Source organism: Ahaetulla prasina, chromosome 5, assembly GCF_028640845.1.
Source record: "Ahaetulla prasina isolate Xishuangbanna chromosome 5, ASM2864084v1, whole genome shotgun sequence".
In the NCBI taxonomy this organism is placed as follows: Eukaryota; Metazoa; Chordata; class Lepidosauria; order Squamata; family Colubridae; genus Ahaetulla; species Ahaetulla prasina.
Window position 1 is genome coordinate 57,623,888 of NC_080543.1, and position 13,800 is coordinate 57,637,687.

Sequence of the window (13,800 nt, forward strand, 5' to 3'; positions counted from 1 at the left end):
CCGCTCCCTCCCATTTACAGTATTTTCCGGCTGTTGCCTCAGTCCCGCCCAGCCGTGGGACACGGACACGTCGCCCCTGCAAGAGGAGCAGCTGTAGAAAGAGCAGCAACGGCGACCCTTTTCGGACGGTGAGTCGGAAAGAAAACTGGGCTGACTTGGGGAAATTGCAGAAGGTGCCATTTGCTCCTCTTCCTTTTTCTGCAAAGGCGGCTGCGAGGTTTAGTAGCGAGGTGAGAGGCTGGATTCTCCCCGCTCGCGTTCCTTTCACACACAGAGCCCTTTCCTCTACTAAGCAAATCCCCCCCCCACCTTCTCGTTCCGGTAAAACACGTCGCCCTCGGTCCGAAGCGTTACTTCCCTTTATGGGAGCAGATGTTATCTCAATCCTTGCCAGTTGCAACAGAGGACATAACAACTGGGCGAGGAAGGAGGTTTGTGACGCCCCTTTTCTAAATCTGAGCTCAGAAAATCGTCCAGGTTATTGCAACCATATGTATAATATACCTTTCCATGTCTTGCCTTTTGTTCTTTGGCTCCACGGGTTGGTGCGTCCGGTGATTTCCGAGATTATACACGATGCCTCCTGACGCTGCTCTGGTACCAGCTGCTTGAGATCGGTTTGTCTATGTAACAGCTGTTGGGTTTTGTTTGCTTTGTAGGTAGCAGCAGCCTGTAAACAGCAAGGAGAGGAAAGCTTTTATTGCATCACGGGAGGATTGTTGTTGTTTTTAATCTTCTTTGCCTTATGTACACACCATTGTTAGCTGCATAATTTATTACCACTGCCTTTAAAAAGGTTTAAAGTCGTTTAAAGGAAAAAAGCTGCTCAATTCCATTTGGACGATGTGATTTCCATGTGATTTCCGTAGGGCAACGCATCACTGTTTCCTGGGTGTAAGCAAAATGGACTAAAGCTGGCAAAGAAAATACATTGCAATACTATCTAGATGTTAAATTATTGGTCTGCTATTATTCATGAAATAGCACTTCTGCCTTTAACCAAAACCTCTATTTTAAAGCAGCATTCTATATCTTTTTTAAAAAAAAATAGTTCAGAATAGTCTTCCATTTCTTCTTAGTTTTTGCCATCATTAAATAGCTAAATCCAAGATTGTTGCATATGCAGTGGGATGGACAAGCTGGAATTAATTTGTTTTTCCATCAGTCACACAAAATAAGTGGATAGTGTGCATCAATTCTCCGATTAAGTGTTTTAATTGTCATGAAAATCAACAAATTCTATCAGTTGTGACTTTTCATGTTATAGTGTTCATCTGCTAAAAGAGAACGTTGATTTTGGGGCATCTTTTTAAAATTTAATATAAAAGTAGGTAAGTTATCTTGCAAATAAATAGGGTAATATCATCCTCAACTGTTCAAAGTTATAGTGGTGCTAAAAAAGAAACTTTTGACCTGTCTTCACATTTCTACTGTTGCAGCATCCCTGGAGCCACTTGATTTTGGTACTTGGCAACCAAAATGTATTTATGAGGGTTGTGGCATTTTAGGGTTACACATTTTAGTGGTGGGTTGCTACTGGTTCTCCATGGTTTGGGAGAGCCAGTAGTGGAAATCTTGATATGAGAGCGAACCGGTTCGCTCCTAACATCATCTGGGCCTGCCCGCCCCCACGCTATACCTACCTTTATTCCTTTGTTTTTAGCTCAGCTGTAGGGCGCAGAAGAGTGGATTGCCATGCCTCAGCTATTTTTTTACTCAATGCATTTGCATGAAATGCAATTTTGGCATGCGCAAAGCGCGTGTGCGATGCAAACCAGTGGTAAAACTGGTTAGAAGAACCCACCAGTGGGTCACACGATCACCATTTGTGACCCTCCCAGTTGGTTTCTAACAAAGTCAGTGGGTTAAACCAGATTTGCTTAGTGGCCGTGTGATTCACTTAACAACCATGGCAAAAAGGGTGCAAATTTAGGCAGTCATATAATGATTTACTTAATGACCAGATTACTTAGCAACAGAAGTGCCAGTCCAACTGTGGTCATAGGTTTTCTGCTGTGGTCCCTACCCTCATGTGAGATCCATTCCTACACTCTTTTCAGAAGAGTCTTAAAATTTGGGTCTGCCACTTGGCTGCTACATTGGGGATGATGGATGGGGTAGAGAAGATTCTCAACCCCCCAAGCTGCCCAACTTGCTTTTAATGTTTTTATTCTTAATTGTGTTTAGCATCTTTTAACTTTTTTTAATATTGTAAGCTGCCCAAAGTCACTGTATTAGTGAGACAGGCAGCATAGAAATTTAATAAATAACTTGAGGACTACCTGTGTTTACCAAGTATGTAGAGCTTCATTTTTTAGAATGCAAAAACTATCAATATCATAAAGTAAGCCAACATATTTTTATAATAGCAGGATACTAAACTAAATTAAAGGTAAGTTCCATCATTATTTATCAAACTTTATGCTTTTAGGGCAGTGATAGCTAACCTTTTTGCCATCGTGTGCCAGGAGGGGGGGGGTCATGCATGCACATGTCCACACCCATAATTTTATGTGCCCCGCCCCCACGCATGTGACTATCCGCCCCCCCTCCTGGCACGCAATGGTCCGGTAGGCCCATTTTTCTCTCACACCTGGCTCCAGAGCCTCTCTATGAGTCTTGGGGGGGGCACGAAAAGGCCTTCCCCATCCCTCTGGAGACCAGAAACGGCCCGTTTACCAACTTCCGGTTGGACAGGATGATTTTTACTGTCCCCAGCCTCCAGAGACTCCTGAAGAGGCTCTGGAGGCTGGGGACAGCAAAAAAGTCACTTTCTGTCCAACCAAAAGTTGGTAAATGGATCATTTCTGGCCTCCGGAGGGCCTCGGGGGGGGGAGGCAGTTTTCGCCCCACCCAGACTCATAGAGAGGCTCTGGAGCCAGGTGAGTGTGAAAAACGGGCCTTCCCCACCACCATCCAGGCCCTCTGGAGGCAGGAAACAACCTGCTTCCCTACTTCTGGTAGGCCCAGAAGGCCCGAAAATCAGCTGGCTGGTGTGTGTGTCAAAGTTGAACTCGCGTGCCTACTGATATGGCTACACATGCCATCTGTGGCACGTGTACCATAGGTTCACCATCACGGTTTTAGGGGTTGCTCATCAGATGGAATGTTCAGTTTTTTGCTAGAGTATATGATCCTGTTTCCAGGACAGTAATAAGCCTATAGTTGATCACTCAGGCTTATCACTTTCCTGGAAGCAGGATCATGTACTCTGGTAAAGGGCTATAGAGCCCACCTGATGAACAATCCCTAACAGCAGAAAAGTTTGAGAAACAACGTTGGAACCTGCAGGGCTAGCCAATTTATGACTGGAATTTTTTTACAAGCTTGACCAATCCACTTCATTTTTTATCAGTATTATGTGTTTTCTCACTGAAGCATGTAGTTCCAGAAACATATGTTTGGATTAGACAGATCCATGAAAGAAATTGGCTAGTCTTTGCAATGGATATATATTACTTTCAAAATTGAAGACTATATGCCCCTCAATTCCAATTATTGGTATTTGAGAATACAATAGTGCTCATATTTTGTTGCCTTCTCAAAGGCATTAAAAGGTGGGCCTAATTATTCACTAAATATATTTTAGTTTAATTGAACAAAAATTTTAAACATTCTTAATTCTAGGTTCTTAATTGAGTTTGCTGTCCTTCCATTAAAAAAAGTTCCATTATTATCAATGTACCTGGGGAATAATTTTGTGGTTTCTAGTTTTAAATAGTAATTACTGGACATAAATCCATCCAATCATTCTACTGCATTTATAAATCTACTGCACTCAGACAAATTAACACCTACAGCAATCAGAGTAGAAAGTAGAAACAAGAAAGGTAGGTGTACCATTCATAACATCTACTTAGATATACACCATTAGATCTGAGGATTCTCTATTGAATCTATGTAGGATAGCTGGAATCAATTCTCATTTTTAAGATTTCAAACTAATTTGGAGTAAGAAATTCAGGATTCCCAGCAGCTTCTAAAACCCAATCTAGCATATGCATGTACTCTCTGCTGTTTGGGGAATCCTGGGAGTTGACGTCTGCACAACTTAAAGTTGCCAAGGTTGAAAAACATGGTCTTAGATAATTGCCTTTCCAATTGCCGTTACCTGGATGTTCTTATTTATAGTAGTTGTATATTTATGTGTTCAGATATAAAAACCTTTTTATAGAGATATACCTACAGTTTCAAAAGTAAAACTTTTGAAAAGCTATACGGGGATTACAGTCGAGTAATTAAAATATGAATATTGCTTATTCCATACATTACATTTCATGTGGCAAAAAATAAATTATGTCAGAGAGACAGAATGCTAGAATGCTAAATGTAAAGTGTACATATTCACATATTGAGTTAAGTATGTGATGCTTTCTTTTAGTCATGAACTGCAAATGTGTGTAATACCACAGTCCGTAATGTGTAATCCCTTTTACAGTGGTAATGCTGCAGATTGAGCAAAAAATCCAAATCAGGATATTGCCTGGCTTCTAGCAATGCTGAAATGAGAAAATGGTTTCAGAGTATCAAATAGTAATACAATTGATAAAAATGGATACCTTGATATTATTGCTAATCTATTTTTCATATTGCTAGGAAAATAGATATTTTATATGTAAAACATTCAAACAAGGTATTTTATAGAAATAGATGAAGAATATATCTCACATTATTATGTACTAGTTTATTATAGCCATCCCACTTCAAAAAGCTCTGAAATCTTTGAAAGCTTAACTATTTTATTAGTTATAACATTTCTAACTCTGCTGTGTTTTGAGGCATGGTAATGATAGCGATAGTAGTTGCTATGTAAAAATTTACCTCATTATTTCATAATAGAGTATTTAATAATAATATTGTACGATTGCAATGTAAGAACCACTAATAAAAACAATTGTTATCAAAAGAATATCAACAACATATAAAAACAGCAATAAAAACCCATCACTCATGAATGTCATCTCAAAGACAAAGAGACTGACCAAGCAGGATTGCCAATAGAAAAGAACAGACTTGGCCAGCTTCTCTAAGATCCTGGATTATTAGTAGGTCATTCAGTACTTGGATGAATATTCGTTATTATTTTTCTGTCAAGTAGAGAAAGAACAGCCTTTCCTGAAGAATATGTTGGAAAAGCTACCCCTTCAAGAAATTTTATTCCAGAATTTGGTCTGGAAATCAACTGGCAACCAATGAAATTGTTATAACAAGGGAGCAGTATGTAGTAAATAATTTCCCTGTAATTGTCTGAATTCAAAGAAGTTTTTGAAGTTATCCAGATATTTAACATATCGTTGCAATCAATTGATATCACCAAATCTATGTATTCCATTTTTAATTGCATTCCCTCATCCAATCAAGTCTCAGTGCCAGGCCTAGAAGGTGACAATAATTCATTCAAGCTATGAAAAGAAATAAGAGGTCTCCCTGATACATTGTATTGATTTAAAATGTATTTTCCTAAAATTCACGTAAGGAAGATGTAACTGATACTTTCTTAAGTAATTATATGTTGTACTCTCTTAATCTAAGATATAAACTTTTGGTATTGATATTTCATGTGATTTTCTTTAAGTTAATCATTAATTTGGTTGTTAATGCAGGAAGAAATTGTTTATTGCTTATATATAATCCATGAAATAAAATACATTCAATTTAGTGAAAATTAGTTTACTAAAATCATCTCTTTCTTCTGGATATTTACAAAAATAAAACATAGCTAGAAAATAAAATATGCATTTATTTATATAAATGTGTTTTTATGTTTATATAGATAATATCAATTTAATATTGAGTATGAGTTGGTCTCAATTCTACAATTTCATATGAAAGTAAAATGAACAATATTTACATATATTGAGTACTCTGAATATTGAACTACAGCACACCAAAGCTGTGGTCCTTGAGTGGTTTTCTTTGTTTAGCATTTTATGCTGAGTGTAAGTTTATTGTTTTTATTTAAAATATTTACAGACATATATATATATAAGAAATAAACTTATCAAAGGTTTGCTTTTAGTTCCTCAGAGCATTTTGATATGATCATTTAAAATGGATCCAGAAGAGCAGGAGTTGCTTGGCGATTATAGGTACAGAAATTATTCTTCAGCAATTGATAAAGCTTTGAGGAACTTTGAATCTTCAAGTGAATGGGCAGATCTCATATCTTCTCTTGGGAAACTCAACAAGGTGTAGTATCTGTCTTTTTCAATTATAAGTTTTTTTAATAAGATGTTAAGAAAGTAGCAATATCTTCTATGTAAGGTATTTTAGTGCAATATATTCCAATAGTGATGAATAGCTATGAAAGTTGGATTATAAGAAAGGCTAAAGTCGAAAAATTCACATTTTTTGAATTGTGATGTTGGACTTCAAGAAGATCAAATCAGTCAATCCTCAAAGAAATCAATTCTGATTGTTCTTTGGAAGGCTAGATACTAAAGCTGAAGCTCAAATACTTTAGCCATCTAATGAGAGAACTCATTGAAAAGACCCTGATGTTGGGAAAGATTGAAGGCAAAAGGAGAAGGGGATGACAGAAGATAAGATGGTTAGATAGTGGCCTCAACACGAAGAACATGAATTTGGGCAAAGTCCGAGAGATAGTGGAGGAGGAGGGGGCTGGCGTGCTGTGGTGTGTGGGGTCACAAAGAGTCCAACATGACTTAGCAACTGAACAAGTACAATACTAAAAATCTACAATAAAATATCTCCTATAATAAATAATAATAAAGAGGCTAATAGCTGTTCAACTAGTTTAAAACAGAGAACATTCACAAAAATCAGATCCCAGCTTTCTCTGTATTAGATTATTTCAAGTACAATGAAGGAATATTTTTCAAATACTCGAAAACCTTTTTGTCTGTAGGAAATCATGTGTACATAAGAGAATGAAGTCTAAAAAGAGAATGACGTTTACCATTCATAAATATTATTATTGGGAAATTGTTGGTTTTTAGTGTATATATTTGGATGATCCTTTCCAGTACTAAGTACAGTGAGATTAAAGTGAGAGCTCCTGTTTTTCTACCTCTTGAATGAGTATATTGGATCGTCATTTAAAGATCTTTTGGTTTCTTCAATATTTTTAGGCTACACGTAGACATCATACTTATATTTTATTTCAGATTTTGTTGTTTCATTGTCAAAGAACATTTCATTGTATATTTTCCATATATGTTTATTTTCTTCCAATGTAATTTCAATTCTAAAAATGAAGCTTTCTTATATACTGTATGACGGTTTTCTTTTTCAAATTATATTTATTTTTGTTAGTGTTGCTGGCAAAAAAATTCCTCAGGAAGCTACTTTGTATGGGATTGTAACTAATTCTGTTGGTTTCTTTAGAAAATTAACAAGTCTAGGTGAATGCGGTGCCCAGGTATAATGACAAGTTAGGTTCAAAAATATATGCTCTCTTTGTACTTCTTTATATCAACACCAGTCATAAATATTTCAATACTTACTTGACTGGAGAACGAATCATTATTTTAGTAACTACTAAAAGAGAGCTCTGTAATATTTTTTTTATAATAGTTTCAGTGCAGTGTTTTCTACCCCTGCAGAGAAAGAAAACAATATATTTCTTATGTTGTAGCTAGCCTGTTGTGTTTGTGTTTTTAAAAACTTTTCTCAACCTCTCCCATCCCACCCTTTTCAGATATGTGAGAGTAGCTATTTTCTGCAGGTCATTATGATATTTAAAAATGTTCACCAGGTAGGTAGGCATTCCTGACAGTTGCAGTATTTGTTCTTGCTGGTTTATTTGACAAAAGTTGTTATTTCTAAAATCTTATAATTGGTTTAGGGATTTAATCTGGTGAAGTGATATATTAAATAATAAATTTAGAGATTTCCAAAATACATCCATGGGTTTTGTGAACAGTTTTTATAAAGATCTCTGGAACTCTGTTAAAGAAAATCTCTGCATTTTCACTAAAATAAAAATATAACTACAATTTGGTTCCTAATTCATACCAATTTAAATTTAATATGTAATTCTTACTTAATTATTTTACAGGCTCTTCAAAGTAATTTGAAGTATTCCCTTTTACCAAGACGCTTGATTATCAGTAAAAGATTGTCCCAGTGTTTACACCCAGCATTACCTAGTGGAGTGCATATAAAAGCACTGGAGTCCTATGAAGTAATATTTAAAATTATTGGAACAAAATGGCTTGCAAAGGACTTATTTCTCTACAGGTAAAGTTTGGGGATTTTTAAAACCTCATTTTATTGACAAGTCCTCTTTCGACTTATCTTCTAAGTAAGGTCCAGCTAGTGTTAATTGCTTTGAGGAATCTTTATTAATTAGTGTATAAGGTTAAACCATGCTTAGTATGGAGGAATATACTATTGCTTTAGCAATACAAACACCAATTGCCCCACTTCCTTCAGCTTTGGCTATTTAGAAAACACCAGATCTCTTTTAATTATAGCTTTGCTTGAATTTTAATTATGGTTAATGTAACTATGAGCTTGATGAAAAGGCCAGCTTAATCAACCATAATAGACTAGTTTTGAGAAATAGCACTAATGAACCATAAATTCCCTGGGTTTGTGGATCAGAACATTTTGCAATTAAAATCTATCTATCTATCTATCTATCTATCTATCTATCTATCTATCTATCTATCTATCTATCTATCTATTGTATATATTTTAATTACAAAACTTCCAGGGTTCTCGAAAAGGGGAGGACAGATTTCTTGCAGCTTGTCCTCATAATATGTTTATAATTCAGTATGCAAGTTAACAGGCAGAGATTGAATTTTCACTATCCCTCTCTGTGTCTCTCCAGTTCAGGCCTTTTTCCATTGCTTGGAGTTGCAGCACTGTCAGTGAAACCCGTCTTGCTCGATTTGTATGAAAATTATTTTCTCCCACTTCAGAAATCTCTCCTGCCCAGTCTTCAGGCCTTCTTGATTGGCCTTTTGCCTGGTTTGGAGGAAGGGTCAGAATTCTATGACAGGTAAAGCATTTCTTTCACATAAAAAATTAAAATAATAAATACATTTTAACTCTCTTTTCATTCCAGACCTACAGTGGGAATTAGTCCAGGGGAAGATGAGCTACCAAAAATAAAGCCAGGAATGCAGTACTGCATACTCTTCTTTTATTTGGTCAGGGCCGTGTATTAAGCAGAAGCTTCAGTGCAGACAATCAGGTTTTTCCTGGTATATGCTAGAATAAAATTCTTGGGAGCTGTCTTTCCACTAGAAAAGTTCTGATCCAAACCAGAAAACATTTTCAGTTCATCATTTATAATCATTCTCAACCAAGTATTTTATATTTCAAATCTTATACTCTGCCTTTTTGAAGAAAAAAGCAAAGCAAAAAAGTTAAAGGTTACACTAAGTAACATATGCAACAGACCGTAAGTTGCAGTCATGATGAAGAAAAATTGAAAATGGAACCTTTTAAACATATAGTTTATAAATGAACCAGAAATCTGTATTCACACCATGGGTTATAATCAACTGTAGCTAGATTTATTCAGTATACTAACTCAACATCAAGCAAGCTATGACTAATCAATTAAAAGCTTCACTCAGCAAAAAAAAATCAATAGATTAAGATTCAGTTCTCTTCCATGTAGCTTTTCACATGTATAGTAGTTTAGGGGTTAAAACCCAATAGTAGAAACTGACGCCAGTAGATCCAAATACTGATGATTCTTCAACCTAAATCTAAGATTGTTCATCTACAAGGTTCATGAAGTTGTTGAATAGTTTAGAGAACAAAATGGAAGCCTGTGGGTATAAGTATAAAGCAAAGAGATTATCAATTTTCTCCCTTCCTTGGAACAAGAATAATTACACAATTTCCATCCCATAACAATATGGTTATTAATACCAAAGAACTTTTAAGAGATCCAGAAAAACTAAAATGGTTATTATCCTCCACCTGACCAGGCCTGATCCTACAAATCCATAACCACTCTGGCTATTTCAGATAGTTTCCATCATAACATTAGGCTGAAAACAAGACTTAAAAGGATCTACTTCATTTAGATGAAATATCTGTTTTCAGAGTTCTCAGAAAATTCTTATATGACCTTTTCTATGTAAAGGTCTTATAAATCAATCTTAGATTTGAAGTGAAAGCCTATATCTTCAATGTGGAGCAGCTGTAGTTTAGAGGTCTCTTCTTTTTTCTTAGGAATTTTTCTATTTTTCCAAACATTGGGAAAATACATTATTTAATATGTATAGTATAGATTTCAACATCAGCATGTACCAAATTAATTTTTTTTAATTTTGTAACTGCATAATCTCTTTTCTTGTTTTACAGGACTGATGCTTTGCTTGTGAAGTTGTCCCTTGTAATTGGAAAAGAAGTGTTCTATTCTGCCTTGTGGGCCAGTGTCTTGGTTAGCCCTTCTGTAAGACTACCTGCTTCCCTTTTTGTTGTCAGTCATATCAACAGAGCAATACCTGGAAAGCAGCAGAATTATATGATGGGGACTGATCCTAATCTCACAGTAGGTTAAATAACAAATTTTATATGATTTTATATGATAAATAAATAATGAAGAAAAATGGAAAATTGCAGATAAAATCATACACTTTGGGAAGAAATATAACTCTCTTCAATTCTTGCATTTTCATTATTTTCTTAGCTCACTGTTAGTTGGCAGTAACATACCTATGTATATATCAAGGTCACTGTTATGAGATGGAAAGCTTTATAAATCATATAAATAAATAATTGAATCCCTATGAAACATGCATTAGGATAATATATTCTGGTAGAAGTGCTTCTTCCTTTAACTGCTTTGAAAAGAAAGCCTTTTATAAGGCAACTAATGCAACTGGAGGGAAATTTTCCATTTTCTGTGCAATGCATAGCAAATGCATATTCATTAAAATTAAGTTTATTACTCAAGTTACAATTTGAATGTTCTGTCCATAACCATCATGCTAATTAGTCCCCTCGATTGCATTCTATGGAGGGTTGTGTAAAATTTAAATATTAATTCAGTGTTCAAGAATGCGTAAGCCCTTGTGTAACTATTTATGTAATATGGAGAAGGAGAATACATTCATATGCCCGCCCATCATAATATTCCCTTTCTGTAAGCAACATTATGGGCAGCATAGAAGAGAAATAATATATAATAAGCCAAAGAAGCACAGAAAAGGAAAAAGAGAAAAATTAATTGCATTTAGTTTATATCATCCTCATGCACTACATTTCTGAATATCATTCTATCCTTGTTGCTACCACATCCATAGGTCACTTCATACAATACCATTTTTATTGATTTTTCACTTCGCTCACTTCTATACAAGCACAACTTTCTTTTTCTGTCACTTCATATATTTGTCTTGTGATTTGATTCTCATAGTTCCAAATCACTGCATATAACCAAATCACTGCAGCATTCTTTGATAATGATCACTTAATTCTGTATTCAGTCCATATTATTTCAGCATCCCTTTCTTCCTGACCCTAATTAAGATGCCCATCTGGTTAAAAACAAGAAATAGCCATTCCTATTACAATCTATTATGTTTCTCCTACCATATTGATCTATTATTTCGATGTAATAGAATGGGAGGAAGTATGCTGTTATACCCAACAATTTTAAGTTCATTCCTTGTTCTATTTTAATTATTCATTACATACAGTAAACCACATACTGCTGTCGTATTTCTGGTAGCTTAAAATTCCTTCATCCGTTTTAACATATTTAGTAAACATGTTAACAAAGAACACAAATTCATCTAGTTTATCTTGATTTTCACATTTATGTGCCATTTGCAATTATTCAATTCATTTTGTCTGACAAACATTGGTTTTGACATAATAATTATATATTTCATATTCTTTGTTGCATCATACAGTTTGTATAACTTTTAAGTAAATCATTCAGGTTTTCAATCAGCAACTTGATAATATTGCAGATAGAAGCATTCATACATTGATATCCTCAGATAATTTCACCTTAATGTCATCATACATTCTTTATACATTTGCCAATATGGTAAGTGCATTAAACAAGCAAGGGCTATAATGCATTCTTACCTTACTTCCTACTCAGGGTTAAACCATTTGCCATTATGAGTGCTTTGCTTCCATTATAATCTGATCTTTTTTATACATTTGGCAATCAACCTTCAATCCATATTCATGGAAACATCCCATAATTCAAATTTATTCACTTGATATACTTTCCTCAACAATCAACAAACACATAGTTACATTTCTTTCACATATTTCACATATTTCTCAGCTATTTCTTGCAAAAACAAAATTATAATCTGTGCATTTCCTGCCTGGCACAAAGCTGTCTCATCCTTCCAAACTTTGTTCATTATGACTTTTTGCATATTAAGTATATTTTAGTAGGTATGCCTCCTGTTTTGGTGAAATCTGGGCAATACTATGTTGATGCTTAAAATAGTCTCTGAATTACTACTCTAGCTTGCATAGAATGAATAGGATTAAGATGGAATTTGGCTTTTGAAATGTCTAATATGTGGACAAAGGTGTCAAAATTTGCTAGTACTGTTAATTGGGAATGTTGGATATAACATATAACTTGGCTTATACTTTTTTTGCTAAAGAACACTGTGTTTATTGAAAATGAGAATACAGTTATTTTACATAATGAACCATTATTAAGGAGCAGGTTTGTGAAAGAGAGATTACTATACTTTTAAGGATTCGTACCAACCTGTTTACATGAGGAACTTAGTTCTTTTGAATGGACTTTACCTTGAATTGTGATTGTTGTTTCAGTTTATGTCCAGAATAATGTCTCTTAGAAGTTTGTCAAGCATAAATTCAGAAACTTTGACTGAAGCTTTTAATCATGGCCTTTTCTAGTACTGGGCCTGCCGCATATTCTTTGGGCTGCAACTGGTACAAAATGCTTCAGTTCAGTAATTTACAGATGTTACCTGTAAAAAAACTCTTCACTGATTGCTAATAGGTTTCTATCGAGTGTAATTCAAACTGCTACAGGTTTTGACCTATGAAGTCAGATATCTATATCTATCTATATCTATATATATATCTATATCTATATCTATATCTATATCTATATATATATATATATATATATATATATATATATATATAGGTCTTTGGTTGTTCGGGTTTTCTCCCGTGTAAGATTGGAAGTGTCTTGGCGACGTTTCGACGAAGTCTCATTCGTCATCTTCAGGCTTCAGCTTCGTGCTTCTGGGAGCAATGTGTGATCGCAGCTGTTTCTTCCTTTTAACTGCTGGTGGGGGTTTGAACTGATTGGGTGGGAGCTTGGCTGTGCTCTGATTGGATGGGGGTTTTTCTGTGCTCTGATTGGCTGGGGGTGTGTCCTGTGTTGGTGGGGGCTTGGTTGTGCTCAGTCTAGTCTGTGCTGCAGGGGGATTTGAGCTCAATATATTGTATCTTCAGGACCACCATCTCTACTTTGAATCAATCTCTCAGTACAATTATCCCAAAGTGATAATTGATAATCTCTCTTCAGAGTTCTGCATTGTTAGGAAGTGGGAATAGGAATATAGGAAACGATGCAGTCTCATATTTATGATTAGGAGATTATTTGAAGTTTGTAAGTATTCTTTATAAAATTGTTCATAATGATTTATTAATTATTGCATGAGAGAATTTATTTAGATATTACTAATTTTGGTAGTTGTGGATGTGGAATGTTAATAGCATCATTTTCATAGTTTTACTTGCTAGGATATTTAATTATCTATTGTTACATTATATTGTAGAAGCTTTATATGTTGTTATACACTATCATGAGTCAGATTGGAGTTGGCAGCAAGCAAATAAGATAAACAA

At 35.0% G+C, this 13,800-nt stretch overlaps 1 protein-coding gene across 4 annotated transcripts in view; it reads left to right on the forward strand.

Annotated features, from left to right (window-relative positions):
* The window catches only part of DOP1B (DOP1 leucine zipper like protein B), a 51,098-nt gene continuing 37,298 nt past the window's right edge, over positions 1–13,800 (forward strand). The window contains exons 1-5 of one of the 4 annotated variants that reach the window (XM_058186864.1): positions 1–128; positions 6,020–6,189; positions 8,021–8,202; positions 8,801–8,971; positions 10,294–10,483. In XM_058186864.1, coding sequence (XP_058042847.1) covers positions 6,052–6,189; positions 8,021–8,202; positions 8,801–8,971; positions 10,294–10,483 — 681 coding nt within the window. In that variant the 5' untranslated portion in view covers positions 1–128; positions 6,020–6,051. Of the gene's footprint in view, positions 231–6,019; positions 6,190–8,020; positions 8,203–8,800; positions 8,972–10,293; positions 10,484–13,800 lie in introns of all 4 variants that reach the window. The other 3 variants (XM_058186866.1, XM_058186865.1, XM_058186863.1) reach the window with 3 other exon arrangements.